General features: G+C 40.4%; 1 protein-coding gene across 2 annotated transcripts in view; it reads right to left on the reverse strand.

The window, feature by feature from the left end:
• Positions 1-1,112: 1,112 nt before the first annotated feature.
• The window catches only part of TOPBP1 (topoisomerase (DNA) II binding protein 1), a 29,779-nt gene continuing 15,464 nt past the window's right edge, over positions 1,113-15,427 (reverse strand). For both annotated transcript variants that reach the window (XM_019508871.1, XM_019508870.1), the window contains 12 exons: positions 13,837-13,960; positions 13,173-13,319; positions 12,831-12,936; positions 11,818-12,010; positions 10,715-10,938; positions 9,509-9,675; positions 6,614-6,725; positions 5,930-6,093; positions 4,375-4,515; positions 2,314-2,403; positions 1,922-2,083; positions 1,113-1,334 (listed from right to left, as the gene is read on the reverse strand). In XM_019508871.1, the coding sequence (XP_019364416.1) occupies positions 1,191-1,334; positions 1,922-2,083; positions 2,314-2,403; positions 4,375-4,515; positions 5,930-6,093; positions 6,614-6,725; positions 9,509-9,675; positions 10,715-10,938; positions 11,818-12,010; positions 12,831-12,936; positions 13,173-13,319; positions 13,837-13,960 (1,774 nt within the window). In that variant the 3' untranslated portion in view covers positions 1,113-1,190. The remainder of the gene's footprint in view (positions 1,335-1,921; positions 2,084-2,313; positions 2,404-4,374; positions 4,516-5,929; positions 6,094-6,613; positions 6,726-9,508; positions 9,676-10,714; positions 10,939-11,817; positions 12,011-12,830; positions 12,937-13,172; positions 13,320-13,836; positions 13,961-15,427) is intronic.

A 15,427-nucleotide genomic window follows, 5' to 3' on the forward strand; every position in this document is an offset into this window, starting at 1 on the left:
CACAAGTTAAACTACACAGTGCATACAAAGTACTTTCTCTTGTTAGTGTTAAGAGTAACCATATCCAAACCTGTGGTGCATTTTGTGACAGTTGAATGGAGAACACTAAAGAAAATAAATTTTTATTTCTTCTCTTATAGTATTGACTTATTTTTAAGAAATTAAATTATTTTAATTTCTTAGGCTTTGGTTGTTAAAAAATGTTTTCAGTAAGACTGTTTGGGTACTTTACCAGTGCTGATCTGTGACATTGTAGTTCTAAAAACAGGCACATTTTACACATTTTAAAAACTTCTTTAGAAGCTTTCATTATCAGCAAGAAGAATAATGGTTCAGCATTTTCTGCACTAACCTGTGACCCAGGGAACTTTCTATGTGGCTCTAATAATGAAGGCCAAGCTCCTCTATTAGAAAATATGAGGTGCTTGGATATTAGTGTTGGAGGCCATAAGCAAACCCAGAGGTAGGTAAACACATCCAGACACACTTCTAACACCCCCCCCCCCATCTGCCCATGTAATCAGGTTGCTTGGCCAGGAGCATATTTGCTAGAATATAAAATCTTGATTTGATTTCAGGCTGTTACAGACTTAAACTGAGCCCTTGATTAAATGACTTAGTCTCTGCGTATGAGATTTTTCTTTGTAAAATGGGGATAATATTTTTGCCTTCCATGCAGATTTGTTGCAAGATTCAGTTCATATATTCTGAGACCATGAGATGAAAGTTTCTACAGAAGGTCAAAGCGTTGTTTCATTATTCAGATCAATTTTAGGAAGCTGTTTTTCTACAAATGCTTATTTCCTACCCTTTCAAAAATAAGGGGAAGAACTCATGCAAAATATACAATTCTATGGCTGATTCAGCAGCATTCCTGCTAACTGATAATACTCTCAAACTTCCAGGTAAAGCCAACATATGTTACTTATCTCATAAAATTCTTCTTAGCTTTTATTATATATTGTTCTCCACAAATGAATTTAAGTGTCTGTGTTCAGAATACTATGACTTAATGTTTGTTCAGCTGTTAGTAAGGCTCCTAAATACTAAGAAACTAAACTAACTTTACAGCAACCTAAGCAACTTCTTTTATTAACCACAAACATTCAAAATGAAACTCAAATAATAATTTTAATTTTCTTAACAAGGTAGGGGGAAAAACATAAATAGGGCAGTAAGAGAGAGTCTGCTTAGTAGATTCTGGATCTTTTGACACTGCTTGTTTCTCCAGGTGCTTTTCTCTTCTGTGATGATCTGATTCCAGGCTCTCTGCTATTTTGTAGGTAAGGAACAGCTTCTGGCAGACAGTAGCAATCCATTGGAGGAGAAGGCTCCTTCAAAAGAAGAAAATGGCTTAATCAAATTATTTGTGTAGCTGGAAGGTATTAAATTATTCTACCTGGCCTTGCTTTAGCAGCCAACTACAATTAAAAAGGGTTCATCATTGGGGACAGAATATGAAAGAATCAAACATAAAATATGCCATGGCTAAGGATAAGAGAGTGATCCATCAAAGCTCTTCTGATCTGGCTTGGAATTATTCAAAGTTTCTCACCATCTAGCCTGGTACAAAATGCATTTAAGAAAATCTTGAGTGCACACTAAATTCCCCATCTAGTCATAGCAACACGTATCCAGTTTCAACACCCAAATAAGTTTGGCAATTTGTTGGTAGTCAGAAACTTCTGGAAACTGAGCATGACAGCATTCTATATTTGAGTTTATGACCAGCACTACTGGTAAATCAGCTCCAAATATGGTCATTCTATTAGTGTCAACAGTCTGCGCTAAGTAAGTGCAGGGCAGATCTCTGTCCTGTAAAGTGTGATCTATTAAATGTGATTTACAAACTACTTTTTCTGCATGTAGACCATTCATGTTGTTAAAGCAAGTGGTACATAATGCCCTTGAGTATACACACCTGTATAAGATAGTCAGCAATATATTCAGGTTTCAAACAGTTCACTCCTTGGGCTGCAGCATCCACAACACTAACTCTAGAATCATCTGGTTTCAGTTTACTGAAGTCAGCAAAAAGGTGAGTAGCTTCTTTAAACAAAGCTGAAGAATGACCTGGAAACACCTGCAGAATTAAAGCCCCAGTTTATTTTTTGGGGGGCTACTGCCTGGTAAATTCATATACACCAACTGTATTCATTTTGATAAGTAGTAGGACATCAGAAAATCGGAGACCCATTACCACACAACTTTTCAGTGACTGACAACCACCATTGAAAACAGAAATAAAACCCATCAGTACCTGAAAACAAATCTATAGTAAATATACTTAACGATATACAAAACCCCACACACCTTTGCACCGCCTGACTGAAGAAGACGCTTGAACCCTGCTTCCTTGGCTTTGTCAACATTCAAAATCACTTTCCAGCCACTGAATGCCCCCTGGATACAAGAAATCAGTTTTTAAAAAGTCACTGACATGAAAAACAGAATGGCTCACCAACTAACACCCCACCCAAGGACAGCACCTGCACACCACTGGGGATTTTTTTTTTTTTAAACAGCAGCAAAAGAACTAGGGGTGCACTGATAGAGATTTTTGGGACTGATACCACTATCTGATTTTTAAGATGGTGTATAGACTGATACCAATCCAATTTCTGATATGCCATGGAGAGCTGCCTCCAGCTGGTAAGTCCATTGTGGTGGAAGGGGAGGGGGGGGCAGATCAACCCCTCCTGCAGTGAGGGCAGGGGCAGGTGCTGCCCAGCCAGGGCGCAGGAACGGGATGGGGGCATAGCTCATGGGGGTTGTGGGGGAAGCATGGGGCCCTGGGTCTGTGCAGAGCAAGGAAGGCCAGAGCTGGGCTTGGAGTGAGGACTACAGAGGAGAACACAGCCACCCCAAATTTTGTTGTAGCTCCCTTTCACAACTGTTGTGTACCCAGCACAGGCCCGGCACTTCCTGGCTCAACCCCTTGACCGGCTCAACTTCCCAGTGTGTGTGGGGATGTGGGAAGAGCTGGCGCTGTGCTGGACATGCAGCGCTTGGAGGGAGACACGCCTCTGTCCTGTGCCCAACATGGGGGGGAGGCAGGGGTTGAACTGGGAAGAGCTGGAGTTGCATTAGGCCTGCAGCAGCACTGGGAGGGAGCTATGGCAAAATCTGGGGTGTCTGCATCCCCCTCTATAGCCCCCACCACAAAGAGCCTGGCTCCAGCCTGTCCACTTGCCTGCCCCTACCCTGCTATTGCCCCCACCCCAAAGAGCCATGCTTCTGTCCCATGCTCAGCCCTGCCCCTCCCTCGCTGCAGGGGAGAGGTTGATCTATACTCCCCCCCCCCACAAGCCCCTTCTCTCCTCCCCTTCCACCACAATAGACTTACCAGCTGGAGGCAGCTCTCCATACTGCTGGGCTGTGCTCCTCTCTGCCCGAGCGCTGCACTGAGGCTGCATGCACACACTGGCATTTAAACTGGCCAATTTCTGATGCAGCCAATTTTCTTTATATTGGTACTGATCCGATATTGGACCAATGTATTGGTGCACCTCTAAAAAACACATTACATGCAATCTAAGGCTAGCCCCAGCCCCACAGGAATCAACCTCTCAACTTCATGGTGAGAACAAAACTGACAGACTGCAAATATACCTTGGCAACACATTTTCTAGTATCTCAAGACAGCTAGCTACCAGTGCAAAATGAGGGTTATGAGAAATTTTTTTATGCATATATATATTAATATTGACATGCATATCAAGTACAGCCCTTATATGCCTGGTAAGATGCTAATATACATCTTCCTAGTCAGGGGACCTTTGCAAAATTCCTATTTTACAGTAAAGATTGTTCAACCCTTCAGTAATGCCTACTGCACTTAAGTACTTTTGAATTTTTTAGTCATCAAGTACCATTTTCAAATGTGATTCAGACACTGGAGGGTTAAATCTCATTGAAAGTTAATGGTAATTAAGCTCCTAAAACATTCAAAGGTCTTGAAATTTTTACTGTAAAATAAACGTACATCTGTTGATCCAGATGTCTGAACAGTAGAAGCAAATGTTAAGCATAAAAATGTTTTTTTATATCAAGGTAATGATTTTAGTAATGTTGAACAATGATAATTGCTTCTTTGATTTTTAAGTAACAGAATTCCAGTTTACAAAACGGTTCGTAAGTGAACTATCAGTCACCTGTACCAACAAGCACCAAGACAATCTTCAACTATAAAATTTGAAACGGACAATAGAAGATTTTAGGCTAAAAAAGTTTGAACTGGGAGAAATCCAGCTATGACGTTTTGTTTTTAGATATATTAGCCTTCCCACTGGTATCCAAGATACTTGGAGCCCATCCTATTATAGCACTCCACGCCCTGCACCAATTAGGTATACTACATCTGTATCAAAATACCTCAGTGATGCCAGTTTCTTGCTTCCTTTTATGGATGTTTTTCCTCCATCTCATAGCTGCAAGTGCTAGTTTTTTCTGGTTTATGTTGATTCCAGGTAAAACATTGAGTATGGAGTTGCTTCCCCATTCATAATCTTCCTCCTAAAGCAATTGTAGATGCAAATTACAAAGGAACCTCACCAATTACAATGGTGGGAACAGGTCTGGCCCACAATTTTTAGGGGCCCCCAGCAAGATACAGTTTTGGGGCCCCCTGATCCATCAAAAAAAAATCAAGATTGTGGTTCACTGCAATATAAACTCACTGAAATTAAATAGGGCTGGGCTGGGGGGGGATGAATGACACCTGGGTTGCTTCCCCAGGGCTGGGGTGGAAGCAGAGCCAGGAACTCCCCTGCTTGGCCAAGAAGTGGCTCCCTGCCTGCATCAAGCCCTTTAAACATTGTGCAGGAGGCAAGCAGGGCACAGCCCCTTGGTTGCAGGGCCCTCTGCGGCCACAGGTTTCACAAGATAGGAAGGGCTGGTCCTGAGTGGGAAACTGAAAAATGGAATAGAACGTTCCCGTCCATGCTAGCTCTAGGTATCCATTAGCAGTTTTAGTTATGGAGACAGTGGCTCTAGTTAAACATCTTTAATTTTTCCTATGTATATAGTGCCTCTCCCACCAATTTTAACTAGATTCATTAAATCATCTTGCATACTGCTATATTTTTCTGGTTAAAACCAATAAACGTAGCTATTCAGAAGCAGAGTATGAGACTGCATTTTTTCAATTCCTTCCTCTAATTTCTATTTTCATACATAAAAACACAAATTCTTGCTCATAATAGACACAGATTTCTGCAAAGCACCTAAGCAATATTCAAATATTTACATAACAATTTCAGGGTGTTATTGCAAATGCCAGTGTAATATATAAAGGAATACCCCTCTATAGCAAATACACTTTATATGAAAAACAAAAATACAAAAGAGGGAACTTGGTTGTTTAAACAGCTATATTCGTAAACTAATTCCTGATCTATCTCCTGTTTTTAATCGTTTATTGTGCAGTCAGCATCTTGTATAGACACGGCGTAAGATAACCAATTAAAAAACAAGTGATAGATTGTTACTGTGCAGTCAGTTAGTACTTGTGTATACTGCGTCATTACTGCACAGCAACACTGCCGAACAGCTTTTAGATGACACTGTGTGTGCAGTAGCTCATTACTACTATGCAGTCAGCGTCTCATGTAGACGCAGCCTTAATTTACCAAAATCATTCAAGAATCAATTTTCAACAGGAAGAAGCGACTATGGGTACCTCAATTATCCCATAGCTACACACTTCAGAAAACTGATTTTCAGAAAAGGTGTGCATTCAGCAGTTCCCAAAATGAAGCCCCTTTCACATGTCAATGATCGGGCCCCCAAAAATCACCAGTATGTTTTGAGAATCTAGTCCTTACATTCCTGTTACTACCTGTTGAGGGGGTTTCAAAAGCACTGAAAAAAAATCAAAATACCAAAAAGAACTTTAAGATGCTGATATCTTAATAATAAAGTTACATGCCTGTACAAAGCACCTGGCTGCTCTGCATGCTTCTAGGTAAGAACGGTGAAGGACCCACTTCCCAGCTGCCATTGAGGCCAAGAATTTTTCGTTTCGAAGAGGATGTCCCACAACAGTGTGTGTACAACTTGGATCAAAACACTGCTTCTCCAGTACTATCCCACCTTGAAACACAGGAATGAGTTTGATTTGGGTTAGTTCAAGTAAAGTGCACTGCAGAGAGGATAAGTGAAAGAATGAAGAAATGTGCAATATAAACGTGTTACATTTCTATTACTAAGCTACAATTCTATCCATTTAGAAACCTGTATTGTTGCAATAACATACATGGAAACCAGAAGAGGAGGAAGTAACTAGTGGAAAATAGACACACAAAGCCACTTTAACATAAGCAAGCGTGTGGTTGTAGCAGGGAAGATTTAAAGGGAAGGAGAAATACCAGTGGTGCATAGGCAGGCACAATTCTAAGGACAAAGAGGAAACTCCACAGACAAGTTGCCAGGAGACAGAAAAATGAGCTTTGTCATTTTGTAACAAGACTGTTCCTTCAAAAAGTGAAGGACCATCATGAATCTTGAGGCTACCAAATTTGACACCTCATAGTAAATCAGTGAAATAGCAAGAGGCCCCTCTCTGGCCCAAAGACCCACATACAATTTTGAAAGTTTCAGAGACATTTGGTACCTAGTTCTTCAATCAGATGACAGTAGTCAAATCGCTCTTGAGGATTAAGAGAAGACAGCTGGAATTTACGCTGCTTTTCTGGTTCTTTATCAACCTCATCTGTTATAACAACCTAGAATACAACAAAAGTTTAGGGGAGAGTAGGGTAGAAAGATTAAAACTGATACTTGAGCTATTTCTCTACTTAGCATCTGAGATAGTTATTACTACATTAAGTTTTCTTTAAGCTATGCAGTTTGAGAAGGAAAGATCAGAGCCACCAGTTAGAGAATGAAGAAGGCCTGGCTTTCCACTAGCAGATTTCTCCCAAATTGAGGAATTTTCTAATGTGCATAGTAAAATTTGCACTTAACATCCTCTGGTTTTACCTGTCTCTTGGGTATTCTGTTATCTGTTATGTCTTCAATTATAATTGATTGAACAGCAAGCCAGATATAGAAAAAAATCATTGGACACAGCTGTTGCCCTCATCCAAGCCTTCTACAATGGAAAACTAACAGCAGCAAAACCCCAAGATGAGGCTTCTCATAATTATTCCCAAGTAAAACTATTGAAGTTACCATGTGCTTTGTGCCATGCTGCCAAAAACAGCACCCAGCAAAGCTTACCCATCTTACTTGTGGTGTTGGGTGAAAGTGCAGTAACATAACTAGGGTGCTATCTTGCACAGCACATTGTAGACATAGCATTTCAGTTCAGGAATCCAACAGCTTGTATGATCGGCTCTGCTCTTTTCCATAGGGCATGGCTCCTTTACTTGCATGCCACTTGAGTGGAAACTAGTTTTAGATGCTACTTTGGCTTTACTCCTGGGTACTTAAAAAACAGACCAAGTGGTCCATGCTCATGTGTGTCCTGGGCTTTGTGCTGAACAGTGACAGAACCTTCCCGAGACCTGTGAACTACTGCATTACTGCTGGCATGTCCTTTGCCAAAAGTATCAGTTCATTTCTGTGCCAATGAAAGGGTAAGCTGGCTGCAGTGGTCCAAAGCTAACCCACTCTTCTTAGCCCATTACCCCATCTGCACTCTGCCAGGGGGCGGATGTGCCAAAGACAAGGGAGCAGTCCTCCCTGGTGCTTTTGGGAGTCTGGGACTGAAGGGTAAAGTTTAGAGCACCAGGCAAAAATGCTAAATGCCTCTGCCCAGCACAATGTGGTCATATAGGAGATGGAGTATAAATGTACACCTTCAGACCCAGGACTGCTGCTTGTGATGAGGTGGTATGAACGCCAGGCAATAGCAAGGACAAAGGAAAGTGCACACCAGTTGACTCAGCAGCTCAGTAGTTTTTCCTCTGTGCTCTAGTTTGCAGGAGGATTTTTCTGCTGCCAGGAATCGGATCAAATTCAGTTTTCTAGGACAGAAACGACTCAATGACTGACAGATTTGATCTTTTCTCAAAATGCAAAATACAGCTGGGAAACCCTGTCAGAATGGCAAGCCTGCCCGTTGGAAGCAAGACTCATTCACTAATGTGAGGAAGTATGCCACTAAACCTTGTATCCTTACATTGCTTGGGCTTTTCAGCCAAATCAAAAGCAAGATTAGTTTCTCATAGTCCTCTGTACACTTTTAAAACAGATTCTTGGTAGTGACAGATCCACAGTTTGTATTTCAGCGCTACTACAACACAGTGTCAAAATGATTACTAGAAACCACTCTTTCCTCACTATCCCAAAGTTATTAAAGAGGCTGTAAACATGCTCAGCCATTCCTCCCTCCCCTAGCTCCCCCAAAAAACTACTGGTTAACAGGACAACAAAGTAAACCAGCATGATATTTTCCTTCCTTAAAAGGAACATTTGGTCAGAGTCTCTTGGAAAAGTAAAAGACTGAAAACTTAAGTTCTGCACAGAAATGAATGATATATAAATTTAAACCAATCAATACACTTACTATATTTACTTGAATCCAAGACAAGCTTCCCACCCTCTTTATCATGAAGGGAAAAGCCCTAAAAGCCCCTTGTCTTGGATTTGAGCATAAGACCAGGGGTGCAAGCAACTTTTGCAGCTTAGACTCTGGCCCCAACCCAAGATCAGAGTCAGAGCTGCTGCTGCCTACCCCACACCTACCTTTGCCCCGCTGCCTGCCCCCCACTCCCCCAGCACCACTTACTCTCTGGCTCCAGCACAACTCTGGCCCCACTCCAGCCCAGTTCATGGAGCACATAGTTGCTCCAGCCCAGCCTGCCCATGCAGTAGCAGCAGTAGAAGCAGCAGCTCTGGCCCTAGGTCCAAGGCCCAGTCTGAGCTGCCACTGCTGCAATGGCTGCTGCAGAGCCACCTGGGGGGCTGGAACAACCATGTGCAGTGGCTGGGGGAGGGGGCAGGCATTGTGTGGGGAAGCGGACAGCAGGAGGCAAGGGGCCAGGGTCAGACCACTTCAACCACATCCCTTCCCCCTGCTTTCCCTGCTTCAGCAGTTGGGGGAAGGGGGACATGAATTTAAGATGACCCTCTAATAATCAGATTCTATATATGGAAAAATGATAACAAATGCATATATTTTCCATGTGTAAAATCCAATTACGGAGGTGGGGGGGGTCCATCTTAAATTCAGGGCGGTCTTGGATTGGGGAAAACATGGTACAATCAACTTCTAATTTCAAATACATTTTAGCATTGCACTGAGACCTTTGTGCACCCCACCCCTGGACTCAGTTGGCCAACACTGTATTTTCTGTAACCTAACTGCATTCCCCTCCCCACCCCTATCCTTCTTATGTTAGTCTCTTGCTCAGGCACTCTATTTCCCTACTGGCTTTGTCATCTTTTTGGTTCATGACTCTTAATATCCACTAACAGACTGAATTTTATTAACACCGAGACCTTCCTGCACAGTACAAACATAATCAGATCAGTAAAACAGGCAAATTGCAATATGACAAACCTCTTCTTTGGGCTGTGGAGCCACAGGAGGGTTAGCCAGTGGGAAGGCAATGCTTGGGGCTTGTGGTGTGGGGATCAAATGATCGTCTTGTACAGGGGTTTCTGGAGTTCTGACCCCTGGGCTCCTTGAGACCTCAGTTACACCGGCACGCTCAACATCTCGGACAGCTGTAAATAATAAATCACTGCTGATTGATTCACTTTGATCAAATACAAATCTGGTTGAAACTGTAAAAAGTATTCAGCCTAAAACAAATGCCACCAGGACATTGTATTATTCTTTCGCAAAGCACCTTGTAAGATGCTGCAGTCTCATGTTTTGACTATTTTATCTACAGACTCCTCCATTTCCTAAGTAAACAGATGCCTTGAGCTAATTCAAGCTAAGACACTAACTGCACAAAGAGGGTGGTTAAATCATGGCAACTTCCTCATGAAAGACAGGATCAAAGGAACCCCTTCCTCCAGGTTGGCTGCTGCTTCAGGTAAACAAAAAAAACAAAACAAAACAACTCTGTTAAGGGATGGTTGGAAGTAGTAGTCCAAGCAGTTGGTGGGAAGACAAGAGAAACAGAGATGACTAAGTGTTCTTGTTCCCCACTCCTACACCTAAATGAAGGGCTTGCTGGGAGGGGTTGCTCATGAGAACAGGGAAAATAAAGTATAGCAACTTGACTGCACCCTGGTCCACTGATGTCCCTTATAGTCTGGATGCAGGTAGTGAGTTTTGTGGGAATGGGTGATCTTTCTCTTATACCTCCCTTCTCACTGATGTTGGGGATGTACTTCAGCAGCTATTGAAAGGCAAGCTCCTGCAGCTGTTACCTGCATATTCAAAGGCTCTATCTAGGCCCCTTGGAGTTACTTGCTTCAGTAAAATACTTTCTAACATGAATGACAGTTTGGAAATTGGGTGTAAAGTAGCAGCAGTACAACTGCCATGTTGCTTACTGATGTCAAACTTGCAGGAAAGCTCCTCTGAGAGAACAGCAAAGGGAGGAGAGTGCACAAGATGTTATTTACATTTTTAAAGAAAACCATCCTTACTCATTTCTAAAAAGGAAAAGAGCAGTTCTGCTCAACAAAAAAAGACACCTTTATGTTTTAAAGTACAAAAGGTCCACCTAGAAATACTGCTTTCCTTTGCTTCTAGAGATCATGTTCATTTTGACTGAATGACACAGTCCAACTGTATCTCTCATCTTACCTGAATCAGCAGTTTCCATTTCAGTTAAGGACTTCCTGACAGGGGGCTCATCCATGTTATTTACATTAGTCTGAATTTGTTCAGAGCACTGGGAAGGACTGTTGGGCCACTGCAAATTGCTGACAAGCCTTGCTCTCTCCTCTCTTGCAGTGGGGTCATCCCAGATAATCTGTTCATTTTGTGATGGCTCTGTATTCATATCCATCACTGCTTGCCGGGATTGCCTGAGGAGTGAAAAAAAATATCACACAACATCTCCTTAAAAAAAATACATTTGCAATTCCCCAAAACAGAAACATGCTTATAATCACACTAGCAATGCAACCCTCTGATCTCTACAGAAAACAAAAAGGGTTCAGCATAAAAATAAATCATACTGCCAATTGAGCAGTCAGGCACAACAGGAGAAAGTTAGCCAAAGTGAATTGCAAGGGATAGTTTTATTCTGGACCATACTAGTAAGATGTTCCATGATCTTATATTTTATTATATCTGTTATCTTGCAGTAAATTTGAAAACTGAAAAAGGAGCCATGTTGCAAACAGTATTCAGTTTTTGAGGTGCAATAATAAAAACTGGAAATCAGACCTTTATTCATCAACTTCCTACACCTAGGTTTGTCATTAAGAGCTTCTCAATTCAAAAGAAAAACGCAGAAGTGTTTTGCAGAAATAACTAATTGTTAAATACTGGATTATTTTTCCCATAATATAAAGAGAGGTAATGTTTTCTTCAGAATTTGACAGAGAGACCAGCTAATCCAGGAAGTGCATATTTCTTGCTCTAAGCTAGGCTATGACAGATTATCATGGGAAAGTATTTGCTCTATATTCTTATTACAAATTAAGAAGAAACCTTAAGGAAAACTCATCCACCCTGAATAAATAAAACAGATTCTAAACTGCAAGAAAAATAGACGTAGGTGGCAAAAGGCAAGTGTCAATTTAAAAAAAATTAAGTTAGACGTACCTTTGGTATTGCTACATTACGAAACATTTGTAGCTACAATATGGCAGGATTTGAAAGAGTATCAGATGTATTTTATTTCATTTGCAATCCACATTTTTAAGACTATTAAACTAAAGAAAAGCAGGACAAAATACCTGAGAGCTTCCAAAACTCTACTACGGCCATTACGCATAGATCGTGTGCTATCAGGTGTGCTAGGAGAATTGTCAAAACTGTTCCTGGACAGGGATCCTCTTTGTCCTTGTGGTTTCACTATCGACGTGGCAGACATGATTTCCTGTAGTTGTTTTTGAAAGTTCTCTCTCATTTCCAGTGTCTGGGTTAAAACTTGAAAGGAAAGAAAATCCCCAAAAGCATGAGGCAGTTTCATTTTAAATTTTCAGAATATCACAGGCATTTACAGCCATGCAATTCACTTTCAGAATGAAGGAACATATATATTTTCATATAAAGTTGTAATTGTAAGCCCTGCTTTATCGGTATTCTCCCTGCTAGCATTCAAAAATCTCTCAAACATCTTTGAGACTAAAGAAGTTATTTTTAAACATGTCTAAATACCAGCCTAATGATTCACAAGAGGTGGTCAAACTTCTCTTACGGACTGTCAGAGGCCTTGTCTATGCTTACCTGCCTCGGCAGCTGTTATCTGCTGACAACCACCCAGCTGCCAGAGCGTACACACATACACTCTTCTAACGGCTTAATTGCAGCAATTTTGCCAAGTGCATCTTCAGAAGGTACCAATGTCCAAATGGACCACTAGAGCCAACACAGAGCATGGGAAAGTCCACAAGCATATTCTGCTAGCTGCTGAATGGTTGCAGAAGCCTACTCTTTTTTGAACAGTTAATACAACTCTACGACATAAAGGAGGGTTTTACTGGCAAAACTGTTTAGTGTGGACTAAGTAAAAATGTCTTTAAAGCAGGGGAAAAAACGGACCTTTTCTCAAACTTGGCACTCATGAATAATTACCAGCCAGTACATTTTAAGGAGGGTTGGTCTGCTACACTTTAAGCTAAGGTGAAATATGACACTAAATCCTCCAGTCTGTAAAAATCAAAAGGTTACCTGAAATACTAAAGAGGTTTATATTTACAATTATAGTTTTATAGCAATTTGAAAAAATGCAGAATATTCAAGTTACCTCCTTTAGGTTCATTTGCTGCAATTTGCTCTTCCTCTTCCATGAATACTTCTTTTGTCTGATCAGTAGTTTCATTTCCTGAGTTATTTTCATCCAACAAAACATCCTAACAATAAGGGAATTTAGAGCTTAGAGACCTCATTCCCAAACTGAGAGACTTAACAAATTTCAGGAGTGGTAAGCCATGGCAGACATAGGACATAAAGCTCCAGTCTTACAACACCTGAAGAGCTAGATGATTCTGCTACTGTGATGGCCAGACTGAAGTCAACATCCTTTTAAACTGAATAGAGAAATTAAATCAATGACTCCAGCAGGGACAAGTTACGTTTTACAGTATACCTCGTTTTCCTTTCCCATTTTTCCAGTTGATGAAAACCGACTGGAGGAGAGTCTGTCATCTTGTACCGCACTGATATCCAGGCTCATTTTGGGATTATAGGTGTGAGGAAACAGGGATTCAGGAAGCCGTTTATTTTCTTGTGCGCTCTGCAATAAAGTTTATAATGCAAGGAGGTTATAAGAAACAGGAGAAGGAAAGGAAGGAATGACACAAGCTAATGTGTTGTAAAATCTAAACAGACTAGTTTAAAAAAAGGGAATTGGAAAATGCACTTAAAGTTCTCATTATAATTAGCACAACATTTTTCAACCCAAGTTTTGTTTTTCTTAACTGTTTCTTCGTCTTAGAACTAAAACTTACTTTTTACGTCAAATATATATGTAAGCCAAAGTTACTATTCAGCCATCACCAACACTTCTTCTAAATGAAGCCCTGTAAGTATTAGTTATGAAAGGCAAGTGTATGAAGAAATTATCAATTCTAGTAATTTATAAGGTGATGACACATCAATGGAAATTACTTCTAAGATTTAGAAGTCTGAATCCTGTGAATTCAGAGCAGCATGTGTAAAAGCATGGACTATTGTGATTTTCCACTGATCTTTGATGAGCTGTAAGCAAGCAGAAGTATACCTGATCTTAAAATCTCCATTTCCCCCCATACCTCTAAAAGCCAATGCTCTGAAACAATGTGTATGCCCTTTTCTTTAACAGACTTGTACTCCTTGTTGCTGTCATTTTGTCGCCCCTGGTAGATGAAGTGAGTTACTGTTTCATCAAAGCACCACCTAGAACAAATATCAATAAAACATAAGCTGAAGATAGCAACTCACATTAAACAGCAAAATAACCGCATCCTTCAGCTTCAGTCCTAACGTACCAAGACACCCTACACTTACTCTGCAAAACTAAGTTACAAATGTTGACTATGTAGTTGCTCCTGCAAAGTCACCATCATCCAACACAAGACTTGATTGCAAATTGTGTAGTATATTTCAATAATTATTTTAATATTAATGTTGATTTTTTCCCCATATTAGATGGGTTTGTATTTATACAGGAAAGCAGTGTTCTGCATTTTATAAAGGGAGACTAAAATAGCTCATCACCAGTATTCAAATACCTTCTAGTAATACAGGGGTGGGCAAAATGCAAACTGTGGGCCAGATGCAGCCTGCCAGGCCATTCTATCTGGCATGCAGGGCCCTTAAAAAATTTAGAAAAGAAATATTTATCTGCCCCTAGCTGCCTGTTTAGTTAAAGCTTGTTCGAGAGGCTTTAGTTAAAGCAGCCCCACCACCATTTTGAAGAGCGGGATGCTGAATAGATGCGCCACTGCAGATGCTTTAATTAGAGCAGCTCTTCCACCCTGCATGTGTATAGATGCCTAAAGGTCTGTGCTTCCTGAGTTCTTATGGTCAGAAGTTTAGGGTCAAACCCTACTTTGATATAATGGAATACACATAAACTGAAGTCAATTCAAGTTATATGTATCCAAACCTTTTATATTTTGCATACTTTTCCAAGGACATATGTTTCATTAAAACAAAAAAAAGAAAACCACAAAAAAAAAATCACAATTATTTTCAGCTAAATCAAGACAGTACAAAATTTCAGAAAAGAACCAATCTAAACCTTTTTTAATTTTATGAAACACTGAGCAAAATTTCAAGAATATTGTAGAAGTAACTGAAAAATTAAATAAGTTCAAAGAATGAGGATCTCTGTTTCTGGAGCTAGAAGAGGATCAAATCAGAGATCTAATGGGAATAGTTGAAGCTACACCTCTGCTACAATACACTGTAAGCCTTAAATAGGATTTCTGATCCTCCAACTCAAAAGACAACAGGCCTGTATTGTTTGAACAAATTAAAATTTTCTGTTACCAATTCATCCAAAGAAACATCTTTTGTTATTTCTACGCAGCTACCAGCTAATAGGTGGCAATATGTTCTCTCACAGTGTCTACTGAGGTCAATGAAAAAAAATTTCACAGGAAATCAACAGAAATAGCAGTAGGTCCCAAGGAAATGAAAAAAAAAAATTTAATGCCTTCCCTTATTTGTAACCTTTTTTTCTTTCACTATAGCTAGCTCCTGAGTTTAAAAGATTGAGTAAGGTGTGAAATTCAGGGAAAAATTAAGTTGTTTTGGATTCAGGAAAGTTGCTTATAGCTGTGTTGGTCTAAGGACATACGCAGACAATGTTCTTTGGGTAAATGTGGTATCTTTTATTAGACCAACTAAATAGTTGGA

The sequence above is a fragment of the Gavialis gangeticus genome, unplaced genomic scaffold (genome assembly GCF_001723915.1).
Source record: "Gavialis gangeticus isolate Ggan-Ray unplaced genomic scaffold, GavGan_comp1, whole genome shotgun sequence".
NCBI lineage: Eukaryota > Metazoa > Chordata > Crocodylia > Gavialidae > Gavialis > Gavialis gangeticus.